General features: G+C 57.5%; 2 protein-coding genes across 14 annotated transcripts in view; one reads left to right on the top strand and one right to left on the bottom strand.

The window, feature by feature from the left end:
- The window catches only part of RALGDS (ral guanine nucleotide dissociation stimulator), a 102,646-nt gene extending 89,218 nt beyond the window's left edge, over positions 1 to 13,428 (top strand). For 4 of the 13 annotated variants that reach the window (XM_073806747.1, XM_073806752.1, XM_073806753.1 and 1 more), the window contains one exon: positions 11,384 to 12,348. In XM_073806747.1, the coding sequence (XP_073662848.1) occupies positions 11,384 to 11,614 (231 nt within the window). In that variant the 3' untranslated portion in view covers positions 11,615 to 12,348. Of the gene's footprint in view, positions 1 to 3,542; positions 4,083 to 11,383 lie in introns of those variants that run through there. The other 9 variants (XM_073806750.1, XM_073806744.1, XM_073806748.1 and 6 more) reach the window with 7 other exon arrangements.
- On the bottom strand, positions 608 to 9,217 carry CEL (carboxyl ester lipase). The gene is made up of 11 exons (XM_033858975.1): positions 9,021 to 9,217; positions 6,680 to 6,830; positions 6,480 to 6,602; positions 6,101 to 6,298; positions 5,392 to 5,522; positions 5,138 to 5,245; positions 4,917 to 5,034; positions 3,178 to 3,364; positions 2,792 to 2,995; positions 1,405 to 1,602; positions 608 to 1,116 (listed from the first exon to the last, which is right to left on the bottom strand). The coding sequence occupies exons 1-11, from the start codon at positions 9,084 to 9,086 to the stop codon at positions 687 to 689; spliced, it is 1,914 nt and encodes a 637-aa protein (XP_033714866.1). The 5' UTR covers positions 9,087 to 9,217; the 3' UTR covers positions 608 to 686.
- Positions 13,429 to 13,850: the final 422 nt, after the last annotated feature.

The following is a 13,850-nucleotide window of genomic DNA, read 5'->3' as shown; positions in this document are numbered from 1 at the left end:
GGAAGCCCCAGCATTGTTGCAAGCACTGCCTGTGGAGTGTCTGGGTTTGAATCTTGCTCTGATGACCTTGGGCATGTGCCTGGGCTAGACTCCCAGAGGTGGAGATGACCCCGACTCTGACCTCTGCCTCCTCCCCCCCCGACTCTGCCAGAGACATCGGGCGCTGCCCAACGCCCAGTTCTCTTGCAGCCTTTGCTTCTGATCCTTCCAGTGCAATGCTTTACCCTCTCACTGACTCGCATCCAGCTGGAGGCAGACTGTAGTTAGAACACAGAGGCCCCTGCCCGCACCCCACAGGACCTGGCCGTGGCTGGGCTCCACTGGTCCAGAGGCGGCCACCGCCTGCAGAGCCCCGCCCCTCGGAGCCAGCAGCCTTGTGTGGAGGGATCCACGCCAGAACCCCAGTCCTGGCCCTGACGCTTCACTTCTTTGAACCTGTTTCCTCCTCTCCAAAATGAGGATGGTCCTGTCGGCTTCCTGGAGCTTGAGGGCTGACAGATCAGGGTGAAATCCTTGGGCCGGGCTCCTGGTGCTGTCATGAGAGCTGAGGGCCCCCCTTCCTCCAGCTGGGTCTTGGGAGCAAAAAGAGATGCCAGACAGAGAGGGATGAAGCTTTATTTAGGAAGAGCTTGGGAGGGAAGGTGGGCCATGGGGTCACACCCTGTGGCCTCTGGAGGCCAAGGACATTAGAAGCCAATGACTATGGGCATCTGAGCCACCTCAGAGTGGCCCGCGGTGGGCGCGGGGGTGGCCTCAGAGTCACCCGCGGTGGTGGCCTCAGAGTGGCCCGCGGTGGGCGCGGGGGTGGCCTCAGAGTCGCCCACGGTGGGCGCGGGGGTGGCCTCAGAGTCGCCCGCGGTGGGCGCGGGGGTGGCCTCAGAGTCGCCCGCGGTGGTGGCCTCAGAGTGGCCCGCGGTGGGCGCGGGGGTGGCCCCCTCGCCGGTCACCGTGGGCAGTGCCTGGTAGGTCACGGTCCAGTACTGCAGGTAATCGGCCCTTAGGTGCTGCTTCATGGAGCTGCCATCCATCTTCTTGTTGATTTCCAGGTAGTTGCCACTTTCCAGGGTGTAGGGATCCCAGTGCGTGGGCACAGGCGAGTGGCCCATGTTAGGGTCCCTGCAGAGTGAGAAAAAAGGCTGGGTAGCTGGCTGGAGACCCGGGTCCCTGGCCCGGCTCTGCCCCGGCTCTCCTGGGCAGTTCTCCACCCTTTGCCCCGTAAGCACTTCCCTGTCTCCTGGGCACTGGCTGGGCACGTGCGCATCCTGAGGCCCAGCCAGGAGCTCTGAGCCTCACACAGACGGGGGTACGGAGGCTCAGGGAGGTTAAGTGTAAGTGAGGGAACAGGGACTGGACCCCAGCCCTGCAGGGCAAGGTGGCAGGAGGCCACCCTCACCGCTGCCTTACCCAGTTCTGGCAAAGTTGGTCCAGTAGGCGATCATGGCCTTGGAGACGGTCCTATCTTGGGGCCGGTAGCCCAGCGGGGTGGCAAAGGGCTTCCCGAAGACGTACTGGAGGTCGTCTGCATGATCAGCCCCCACCCAGCGGGGGTAGGTGGGCATCCGAGACGGTTGGGAGAATAGGTAGCTGTAGGTCTTGGCGCTCCTGAGGAGGGCAGTGGAGACCACCCACGTTGGCAGGGTGTTCCCCTGGGGCCGCCCGCCCCGGAGATGGGGCCCCAGGGGAAGGCCATGGGGAGAGCAGGGAGGGGTCTGGGGAATTCCCACAAGACTGGGAAGGGGAATTCCCTGGTGGTGCAGTGCTTACGACGCAGCGCTTACACTGCCGAGGGCTCGGGTTCAATCCCTGGTCGGGGGACTAAGATCCCGCAAGCCACGTGGTATGGACAAAATAAATAAATAGATAGATAAATAAATATAAAGTATTTTTTTAAAAAAGGCTCAGGAAGGATCTGGATCATTACACCTGGGGGAAGGAAAGCTGTGGCCAAATGTATGACTTCATGGGTTCTACAATTTCAATTGTATTTATTCTTCGCCTCCACCAAACATAGGGAGGCGTCTTCCTTTCATAATTCAGTATCAGGAAAGATTGTTTTTGTGACTTCCGTGGCAGTCCAGTGGTTAAGACTCCACGCTTCCACTGCAGGGAGCACGGGTTCAGTCCCTGGTCAGGGAACTAAGATCCCGCGTGCTGCACGGCACAACCAAAAAAAAAACAAAACAGATTCTTTTTCTCTGCAAGTGAATTTGTATTCTTGATTTGATTGGACAAGGTACTATATGCCCTCAGATGTTTCCCTTTTTGCTTTGACTGATAGGAACCTCAGAGCTAAATTTATTGCAAAGCTTTCATCCCAGACTTCTAGGTGTAATTTTATCTTTCTGCTTTTTAAGCATTCCTAACTTGTTTTTTATTTTCACCGGCTGTTATTATGTGGAGGTTTTTAATGTGGCCACAGGCTTATTTTGAAAGTTGGCAAATTCGAAACCCACAGCAGAGAACATCACCCAGTGTTGCCCTCCTTCTACACAGCATGAGGGATGGAAGGCAGACTCAAGGACTTTCCGATGGGGAGAGCTATGGGGTGTGGGAGAGCGTGCAGGGCTGCACTGGGCAGAGGCTCACAGGAGGGTTTTGTAAAGCCCTCAAGGCTGGGAGGGGAAGAGGGGTCCTCTCAAGCCCCGTCAGGCCTGGTAGATGGTGCAGGCACAGGCGGGGACTGAGCATGCCCTTCCCAGGCCTCTCGGACACCTGGGAGCCACCCACCTGCCAGACCTCGCTGGCAAGGTGCGTGATCCCAGGTGGGCCAGCCCCGCGCCCCCCTCCTCACTTGGCGTTGGTCTTGTGCTGGGCCACGGCGATCTCCGTGGGCATCAGGAAGAGGATGTCGGTCTCCAAGTGCACCACGGTCTTCTTCTTGTTCTCCTGGGACGAGTCTCGGGCCCAGGGCTTGGTGTAGAAGTCAAAGGTGGCGTTGGCACCCCTGGGCCCCTTGGTGATGGTGAACCTGCTGACCAGCTTGTAGAAGTCCTCCCTGCAGAGTCCAGGCTGACACTGGATCCTCCACCCCATGCCCACAGGAGGGTATCTGCACCCCTATGCCACAGAAGGCCACGGGCGACCCCCCCATCCCTGCCACAGTGCTCCCTTCCTCATTCTGTCGATGCCTCCCCCAGCTGCCCCGGGGCACCGTCCCTGTGCCACCACCCCCCTTACTCTGTGATGGCCCGTTTGTCCTTGTTGATGGCCGGCATCTCCACGCTGGCGAAGATGTGGGCGTCCATGTCGTTGGTGCCTGCTATGTAGTCAATGTCCGCAGCGTTGGCGTACAGGTTGATGGGGTCACTGGGGAGGAAGTCTCCGTCGACGACAGGGAGGAAGCCCAGGTAGTTTACCAGGGGGTCTGGGGGGGAGCGGGGGAGAGCAGCAGGTTTTCACACCTTCCGGTACCCACCTGCCCTGCCCCTCAACCTCCGGGACAGGAGCTGACTCCATCCTGAGGCCGCGGTGGAGATCTGCCTCCTTTGATGGAGACCAGGGCTCCTCGCGACTGACATTCGGGCCCGATCGTTCTGTCGTAGGGGCCGCCCTGCACAGTGCAGGGTGTTCAGCAGCCTCCCTGGCCTTGACCCACTGGACACCAGGTAACACCCTCTCCCCAGCTGCGACCACCAAAAGTGTCTCCAGACTCCGCCACGTGTTCCCCGGGCACAAAATCGCCCAGATTGAGAACCACTGATTCAGGGACCAAGACTGTCCTCTCGCTGCAGCTGATGTCCCTTGCCTGTCCCTCTTTTCTTGCTGGGCCTAAATCAGGGGGGAGGAAGACCTCGAAATCATGGAGGGGACCGATGGAGAAAGAGTGCCCCCTCTCCGCGCTGGGTTCCAGTGTGTTAGCCGGAAATGGCGCGAGACCCCTGCACTGACCTGGAAAGGACCGTATGGCTGGCTTAGGGCAGAGGGTTGTCCTGCCTTCATTAGGCCTGGCCCGTTTTCCCTCCAGTTCAGCTCAAAAGGAAATAGAGTCGCATTTCTGCAAATCCATGGGTATTGCTACCAGGACACCAAAATCCAGGTGCTCAAGTCTCTTATATAAAATGGTGCAGTATTTGCATATAACCTACCCACGTTTACCTGCGTACTTTAAATCATTTCTAGATTACTTATAATACTTAATACAATGTAAATGCTATGTAAATAGTTGTAAATGCCATGCACACGTTATGTGAATAGTTGCCAGCGGGAGGCAAACTCAAGTTTTGCTTTTGGGAACTTCCTGGAATTTTTTTTTTAACGTTTTCCATCTTCAGTTGGTTGACTCCCCAGATGCGGAACCCTCAGACATGAAGTTGGTTTGCATTTGGGGCCATGTTTGCTTTGGTTTCATTTTGCCTAGCACTTATGGTTTAATTCACATTAGGTAAAATACAAACGATGGGGTCCCATCATGCTTTGCCTTAGAAGAAGGAGCAAGAGAGAATTCTCACCTACTGGGCTGATGAGACTGACACTCATAGGATTTTGCTGCTGGGGTCGCCCTGACCTTCCTGGGGTACAGAGTAGCAGAGCTGGAAGGGCCAAATGCTACAGCGGGTGTTCAGGAAATGTTGTTGAACGAATGAGTGGAGGAAAGAATGAATGTTCGTCTAGTACAGAGGCTCTTGGTCTGGGGTCCACGAGTCTGCCAAAAATTGTGTACAGATGACTGCACATGTGTGCGTTGTTGGGGGAATGGAGACCAAACATTCTTCAGCTTCTCGAAGGGGTCGTGACCCACCGAAGACAAGAGGAAAGAACGGCCCCTCCTCCCCTTACGGCCGAGGCCACTGAGGCCTGCAAGGGCAGTGGTGGCAGCAGGCTGCCTGGGGATGCCAGCGAGCTGGCGACAGAGCCAGGATCAGACCTGGCGCCCAATGTGGAGCCCCCGTGTCCCCCGCCCAGCAGCCCCTACTCACACTCCATGCCTGCCAGGGGCAGCTTATAGGCCAATGTCAGGGCACGGGGGTCAGTGACCTTCAGACACCTGGCCATCCTGCCAGTATCGTTCAAGGGACAGCCCACCTTCTCTGCGATCTGGGGGTTGGGGAGAGGAGGTGCTCAGGGCAGAGAACACGGGGTCCAGGACAGAGAGTGGAAAGGAGGAAGGCTCCTCCCCCCCCACAGCTCCTCCTTTTACCTTTTTGGCCCAGAAGAGGGGGTTCTTCTGGATGGCCCAGGGGCACAGTGCCACGCCACTCTGGCTGATGGCTCTCTTGATGAGGCCCTTGCTGTAGGGAGAGAGGGTCTGCAATACACAGAGGTCCTGTCACCAACCTCGCCCGCCCCCGACCCCCGTCTCCAGGGCTCGGCCAAGGACACCCCACACGTCAGCTCCAGCCCCCCTACTCCCTATCTGCATCACCCCCTCCCACACCTTAGGGGTCCCCAGACCTGCAGAGAGACGCTGGCCCCTCCGGCTGATTCCCCAAAGATGGTGATGTTGTCAGGGTCTCCCCCAAAGGCTGCAATGTTCCTCTTCACCCAAGCGATGGCCATGTGCTGGTCCCGAAGGCCATAGTTACCTGGGGACAGGGCAAGGGCCTTCAGCGGGGACCCTCGGCCCAGACCGGGGTGCTAGGGGCCTGGCCCACACAAGGTGCGCTGTCCGTGTGGGTGGGATGAGCACGTCCCTGACTGTGCGGAGACCCTCTGGAGCCCCAGGATGTTACGTCCTGCAGCGTCCCCAGGAGGCTGGCGGGCTGGGAGCTGTGGGAGCGGGTCCCAGGCTCGGGAAGGGGCGCGGAGGGCCAGGGCCGCTCAGCTGTCTCCCGCTGGGCCACACTCCCTCTCGTCTGTCCTGGGGCTTCCGTGTCCCGAGTCACTGCCTCGGTGTCCCAGCCCCTGTCTCTTTCACTTGCCTCCCTGCCCCTCCCCGCGGCGCTCTCTGGGTCTGGCTGACAACCTCTTCTCTTTGGCTACAGCTGTGTCTCACGGTCCAGCTCCAGCTCCCTCACTCTGCAGATAGGATTCTGGGCCTTTCTAGGGGGATGTCGGGAGTTGTTTCAGAACAAGGGTTGCCGAGGGGCGTCCCCGCTGGGCTCAGAGCTTGGGGGCTGGGCACGCTCACTCCCACACCCAGTGCGCCCGATGCCCGGCAGACCTGGCAGGTTGGAGTCTCCGGTGCTGAGGAAACCCAGGGGGCCGACGCGGTAGTTGAAACTGACCACGATGACGTTGCCCCGAGTGGCGATCTCCTCCCCGTCGTACAGGTAGTTGCTGAGGAAGTTGGCCCCTTGGCTGGACCCCACGAGGAAGCCACCTCCGTAGATCCAGACCATGACGGGCAGGTTCCGGGAGACTGAGGGCGGGGGAGCAGGCCCAGGGACCCCAGATGAGCCCCCTCCCCGCTCTGTGCTGATGTCAGGGAAGTTCAGCTCTGAAGCCCCCAGACACAACCCAGGGGCAGGGACCGGGCCTCTGGCTACTTGGGGGCTTCCTGCAGGGCGAGGGGAGCTGGAGGGTGTGTGGGGAGAGCAGACCTTCCTTCCTGCCCTGGGGGACCCAGATGTTGAGGTAGAGGCAGTCCTCTTCCCCGTAGGTGCTGTCCTGGGTGATGGTGGCCTGCAGGCATCGCTTCTTGAAGTTCTTGGCCTTCAGGGTTCCTGGGGACGGCCGGAGGGGTTGGGGTGAGGACGGGCCCACCAGCCACAGGGCCTGCCCCACCCTCACCCACTCCCACCTTGCCAGCCGGGGTGTCGCTGTGGGTTCTCCAGGGGCTTGGGGGCGGCGGCATAGGGGATGCCCTTGAAGATGTCGACATAGTTGCCAAAGAGGCCCAGCTTCTTGTTGACTCCTTCCACGAAGCCGCCCTCTGTGTACACGGCACCCAGCTGGGATGGGAGGCGGGAGATCAGGGGGGCTTGGGCTGGTCAGCCCCTGGGGGCAGGGAGCCCACCCGCAGGCCCCGGGTGCCCAGAGGCTCCCCAGAGACAGCTTCAAGGAGGGGCCCATCTGCACCTGAGACCGAGGCCCCTGCCACCTGCGCCCATTGCTTGAGGAGGGTGCTCACTCCCCACTCGCCCCCTGGGTGTCCTGCTCCCTGAATCTCAGAGGAGCCTGGTTCAAGCAGTGTGTCCTCAGGAAAGCCTTCCAAGAAGGCCGGGACAGGTGGGGTGGAGGTTTGGATTCTTGCTGTGGCCGCCTATACCCTTGAGCCTCAGTTTCCCCTCCTGTAAGATGGGTGACGACAGTATCTCCCTCGTGGCCCGTTTGCTTGTCCAGCTGCCAACAGTGACAGGTGCACCGCGGACACTGAATGTTTCACGCCCAGCCGTGCGCTCCCTGAGCGGTGGGCCCGTCTTTCTCCTCCGCTCATCTCCCCCAACGGTGTCCCCTCAAGTCCTCACAGCCCCTGTGCTCCAAGCCGGGAAAGAACCCTGCCCCCCAAGGCCGCCGGCACCGCTGCTGCATATCCAGCCCTTGTGCGGAGCCGGCCCCCCAAGGACCAGTGCGTCCAGTCCTCACCAGCATCCCGGGGGCTGGTACTCATCTACCCATTGTTCCTGGAGGGAACACTGAGGCTTTCCTGTTTGAAGTCACCGCTGGGAAACTGTCTGAACTCAGGGCCGGCCCTTCTCCCCTCCCAGCGCTTCACCCCGTGGCCCAGGGTGAGCACAGGTCCATGCTTCCTGGCTCTCACCTGCGCTCGGTTCCAGGTGGGCAGGGGCAGGGCAGCCCCACGTCCCAGGCCCTCTGAAGTCTATGCTGAGAGGGGCCCCCTGCCTTGCTGGGTGGGGGTCAGGCGGGCTGGAACTGGAGAGGAAGGGGCTGGAAGCAACACCTGCCGGGTGCCTGGGGGTTGGGCCCAGGCGGCAAGCCCAGGCTGGCCCCTGTCTGTCTCTCTCCCCGCTTCCTGTCCCGGAGGAGCCTCACACACCCCCGGCCTCGAGGCATTTTTCCTGATCAGCCTCCCTGGCTGCTGGGAGAGGGCACGGGCCAGGTCAGCGCCTGGTGGGGAGCAGCTCAGAAGTGGCTCTGTGTGACTGAGATCAGCCTGAGGGCCCCGGGGAGGGGCAGGGCATGGGGACCCTGGCCATCCGTCGAGGCCGGTGGGGAGGGGCGTCGCTGGCTCTGGAGCAACACGGAGGGAACCAGGGCCCCCTCAGCACCTAGAAAAGAGCTCCCCCTGAAGGAGAGCGACCTTCTCTCGGGGGCAGACGGCGCCCAGAACGAGGCAGCAGGGGTTCGAACCTCGGGACGGCAGAGGGTGGAAAGAGCAGGGCCTGAGAGAGCAGCTTGAAGGGTGGCGGGACCCGCATGGTGCGCTCTGCGAGGGGCTGTTCGCTCCGCCCTGGAAGTGTTTCCCCGCCCTGTGTCCCTCACGCTGCAGGAGGGCAGTGAGGGAGCTCAGACGGTATGGCCGCCCCAGGAGGGTTGGCTGGGCCTCCTGACTCTCACTGGGGAGGGGAGCTGTAGCAAGCAGGCGGGTGGGGGACCGGGAGGTGGAGGTTACACTTCAAGCCAGACTCCAGGGTTGGACTAGCCCAGGTTCCAGGCTCCTGCTCAGCCCCTGTGGCTGTGTGATGTTGGGCAAACCCCTTGTCTGCTCTGGGCCCCTGTCTCCCCTTCCGGAAAAGAGGGACAACGTTGACATCTCTAGAGGGGGGAAGGAGCCAGAGGGGTGTTGTGGGTCAGGTTGCCGACTCAGCAAATAAAAGTTCAGGCTGCCCAGTTACACTTGAATTTCAGATAAATAATGATTTTTTTTAGCGTATGTCCTAAATATTGGGTGGAACATACACCAAAAATGACTCGTGGTTTATGTGAAATTCAAGTTGAATTGGGCACCCAGTATTTTATGTGGCAGCCTGAGTCATCCTGCGAAGGGCAAAACACGACATGCAGAGTAAGTGCCCGGGAAAGGCTGATGTCGGGTTCTCTTTCTCAGTCTGGCTCTTTCTGCCAGTGACTCTGCCTGTCTTCCCTCGGCTGGGCCCTGTCCCCAGTTTCCATGTCTGGCTCAGCAGAGGAGAGAGGGGCCCCGTCCCCTGGCCCGACCCCTCTGCTGGGCTCTCGCCTACCTTCGCCGCACTCGCTACAGCCAGCCAGCAGGCGAGGCCCAAGACCACCGGCTCCCAGCGCCCCATGGTGTATGGCTGCCTCTCTGTGGCCCTCGCTCTGGGCCCGCGGTATTTATGGGCCTGGAGCCAGCCCAGAGCTGCCTGAGGGGGACCCTTTCCCCCGCCTCCTACCGTTACCCTTTCCTCCAGGCTGGCCGAACGCCAGGTGGTGTAGCTGGGGTCAGGAGGCACCTGCTGTTTCCAGCCGGGGTCGGGCTGGGCCAAGGTCACGTGCAAACACGCATATATACGCAAACACACACACACACACACACACACACACGTGGGGACAGTCCATCTTTCCCAGGGTCGGCTGCTGCCCTGTGACCTGGTCCCCACAGTGCACCTGTGCAGGTTACTGCCTACCTGGGAACAGAGGCAGATGGCACGAGTGCAGGGGGTGTGGGGAGGGCTGGGGCTTGGCTGGGTGCTAAGTGCGCTGCGTTCTGGCGCCTCGACAAGGGCTTGCTTTCGCTCCTGGGGAAATGGGCAGGCTGCGTCCCCCTGCCGTGCCTGCGGCTCAGCAGTGGGCGCTGATAGGCGACTGGGTGCGTGATTTCTGGGATAGAAAGGGCCACGGGCTACTGGGCCGCGGCTGGCTGTGCGGCTCGAGGTGGGGTGGGGACCTGAGCATCATGAGGTGGTCCCGCCCTGCAAGTATGGGGGCTTCTCGCTGTCAGCAGCACAGTCCTGGGAGGGCAGGACGAGAGACCAGCCCAGCCTTGAGGGCTTCCCAGGGAAAAGGAAGGGCCGGGCTTTCTGGCCACAGGGAACCTGCAGATACACAGCTGTCCATCTGTCTGTCTGCCTGTCCGCCTACCATTTCCTGTGCCCAGATTTTTTGTGACGCAGAGTGAATGGAGAGAGGCTGGAGAAAGGTGGGGAGGGGTGGGCGGCTGCAGGTGGGAGGGAGTCAGGACACTGGGAAGAAGAGGCCATGCAGGCTGGGCTGGCGGGTGTGGGGCCGGGGCGCAAAGGTGTTGAGGGGTGCTGCCAGTGACAAGGAAAGGCACTTGCGACTCACACCTTTGCCCTGCTCCTGCAGTTCTAAGAATCTGTTCTAAAGGAGCTAATTCTAAATAGGGGGGAGGGGAACATTCCAGGACGTTCTGTGCAGTGTTATTTATAGTAGCCGAGGAGGAAAGGAAGGGGGCAGGAGAGGGAAGGGGGCCTGCAGTTCACTCATAGGGGGTGGCTGCCTCTTCATTTAATAGCGAGGGCCTCACGTGGTCCTGCACAGAGTAGGTGATCGATAGACACAGGACGAGCATGCCCAGAAGTGCCTGGGAGAATCTAACACTGTCTGTCCAGTAAAAAAATCCGCCCCGGCTTCCTGGCTGGGTCTGTCCACTGTGTTCATTGCTTGACCCTGTGTTAGAGACCAACCTCAGGGGCATTCCTCTCAGCCGAAAGCTTTGGCCACTGGCTGAGGTCTGACAGAGAGCCTCTCCTTGACCAAACTACTCAGGCTCCCCGACCTCTTCTTCAACTCTGCATCGTCCAGTTTTAGCAAGACTCTCGCTAAATTGCTTTAACCGGAATGCCCCACCCTCCATATCTGCCCCGCCTTGATCTCTGATTGGGGTCCCCATCCTCTGCCGTCCCCCGCACCTATGATCGCTGACCGCCCTGGTCTGTCTTCAGCAAGAATCCTGTTAGGTCAGTCTCTCCGGAAGCCCCCTCTCCCCTGGTGTTTCCTCTTTTTTTTTTTTTTTTTTTTTTTTTTTTGCGGTACGCGGACCTCTCACTGCTGTGGCCTCTCCCGTTGCGGAGCACAGGCTCCGGACGCGCAGGCTCAGCGGCCACGGCTCACGGGCCCAGCCGCCCCGCGGCACGTGGGATCTTCCCGGACCGGGGCACGAACCCGTGTCCCCTGCATCGGCAGGTGGACTCTCAACCACTGCGCCACCAGGGAAGCCCTGGTGTTTCCTCTTAGTAAGTTTCCATCCACAGACTCTCTCTCACCCTTGTTTGGCTAGGAAACCCCACTTGCCCAGGCTGTATTTGGACTTGAGCTCAGATCTATATGGAAGTCTCTCTTTCCCTATTGCAATAATCCTGAATAAAATCTGTTTTGGGGAATTACCTGGCGGTCCAGTAGTTAAGACTCCACGCTTCCACTGCAGGGGGCCTGGCTTCCATCCTTGGTTAGGGAACTAAGACCCCACAAGCCATGCGGCGCGGCCAAAAAAAAAAGTCTTCTTACTGCTTTAACAACTGTCCAGCTGTCTGTGTGTGTGTGTGTGTGTGTGTGTGTGTGTGTGTGTGCGTGTGCGTGTGTTTAATCATTTTTACTGGAGTGTAGTCTGGTTTTTCTTTGACAGATCTCCCAAGAGCCCTGGGACTCTAACCTGGAAGAGGGGCTGGCCTGCGTGCCTGGGCCACCTCGGTCCCCCTGCTGTGGATTGTGTGGGATTTGCTGTGCATGGCCTCGGCTGTCGCTCTTTCCTCTCTCAGGCAATCTTCTGACTCCTTGGTTCTCACAAAAGAAAACTGGGAAAATCAGACAAAACTTGGAGCAGTGTGGTTGTTACATATCAGCTGCATTGTGGTAATTTGGTGGAGAAAACGTAATCCAAATGTCTGAACTGGGAGTTTTGAATCCTGGTCCATGGACCTGTTAGGAAGTTTAAGGACAGGCCATGGGAGCCTGGATGGCCCTCAAACTTGATGCACATATTTGTGGGGAAGCATATTTTCCTTCAGAAAGACTCCATGGTTATCACTGTATGCTCGGAGCATCTGTGACCTTCCAAAGAGTCTAGGTGGGACGTATCAAAAGTTCTGAATTGGTATAACTGACAAAGTAGAAAACTGATGAAATTGACTTAATGGCACAAATACTTTTTAAAAATGTTTTTCTGGGCTGGAGCACATTCTGTAAGGGCAAATGCACCTGTGTTAACATTTGCAGACGTTGTAAATCAGACAGACACAGGTCCAACCCTGACACTGCCACTCGATAGCTGTGGGATCTGGACACGTGTCTTCACCTCTCTTAACTTCCCCACTGATACCTTTGCTCAGGGAACGGTGTCTGAGAGGTTCATAGCGCAATAATTATCAGGGTCTACTGTTCACAAGGTGCCCAAAATGAACATTTAAAATTTGTTTTCAGGCAGAGAAATGTCCATTTTAAGTTGTAGGGAACCTAACTATATCAGTAGATGTTCTAGCCACAGAGAAAACGGTTACTTCAAGTGACTTGGAGGCGTGACTGTGTGTTCATAGCAGCGTTTATCCTAAGGAGAAAGCAAGTGCAACACAATCTTAAATGATCTTTGATGGTCATATTATTTTATCAAAGATTACTTTATATAATTTATCATTTGTTATTTAAATTTGTATATTTGATAATTTATATGATCTATTATAACATTTTCTATTTTGAAAATATATGTATGTTATAGGAGAAAAAGTAATTATGCTAGTGGTGTAAGATTTTCAGCGTAAGTGGAAAAAGAAATGAGTAAGATCAGAGAGGGACTTTCCTGGCGGTCCAGTGGTTAAGACTCTGCACTTCCAATGCAAGGAGTGTGGGTTCAATCCCTGGTCGGGGTACTAAGATCCCACATGCTGCGCAGAGAAGTAAAACCTTATAATCTTACATTTTCATTGGGAGATATCTATATGATCTCATAACTTATTATTTTTGGGGGGGGTAAAAAAGTGTCCATTTCCTAGCTCTGTGTAATCCAAAGCCCTAGAGGTAAAGAAAACCCAGCAGCAACAAGCACCCCCTGGTGCCCAGATTGGGGTGTCTAAACACCATTTCCACACCAAGGAAGGTGGCACCCTGGAGCAACGGCTGGGCTGGATCTAAGACAGGAAATGCAGTGGAGGAGCCTGGGCCATCACGGTGGCTGGAAGCAAGAAGGCGCGGAAGACCAGAGGGTGCGTCAAAGGACACAGGACCCAACCCGGGGCTGCTCTCAGGCCAGACATGAGACAAGTAAGGCAGCAAAAAGCATGACTGCAACTGATTGAAACAGATCATCACAGAGCTAAAAGCATCCCCCTGGTCATCACTGGTCATTGCTGTGGAGCCATAAATGAGGCCAGCCGATGAGGGCGACAGCACCCGAATCTGCTGGTCAGTCAATGCTCATGGCACTAAAGGGACCCATCAGGCATCGGTGCCTCCCAACTGGATGGGCGCATTCGAAGCTGAATTGCTGTTGATTTGTTAAGTGTGATGACAGCGTCACTGTGTTTTGAAAACAAAAAGTCCTGATGTGTTAGACACACACTGACGTATGGGATGGTAACTGGTAAAGCCATATGATGGATAAATAGGGGCTTATTATACAATACTCAGAACTTCTGTGTATATTTGCTATTTTCCGTAATAAAATGCTTTTTAAAAGAGGGTGTGTGTAGGTATTTCGGTTTCTAAGTAGGGAACCCCTGAATACTTTTCAAGAACCTGGGAAGCCCGTCCAATTCGGCACATAGAAGGCAGGTTCTGGGTAAGGTGGGGCTTAGCTGCAGAGGGAGTGTCCCTGCCCCCCGGCATGCCTCTCTCAGCTCTGCACAGGGACCAAGGCGGCTTCCGGGAGAGGGGGGCCAGAACCCAGACCTTCTCCCTCTGATCTTTGAGGTTAGCAGCATGGTTAAGAAGTGGGACCAGCCGCAGCTAAGATCCACCAGCAGAGACCTCGGCCTGAGTGAAAGCGGTAGAGGTGAGGGAAGGGGGAAGGCCCAGGCAGCTGCACCTCACCCCCAGTGGGAGCGACAGGCACGTCGGGGCGCTCAGCTCTCCAAGGCCGGTTCCCAGAACTGACCACTTCA

Source organism: Tursiops truncatus, chromosome 6 (assembly GCF_011762595.2).
Source record: "Tursiops truncatus isolate mTurTru1 chromosome 6, mTurTru1.mat.Y, whole genome shotgun sequence".
NCBI classification, from domain to species: domain Eukaryota; kingdom Metazoa; phylum Chordata; class Mammalia; order Artiodactyla; family Delphinidae; genus Tursiops; species Tursiops truncatus.
This window is presented reverse-complemented; position numbering and strand designations above follow the sequence as displayed.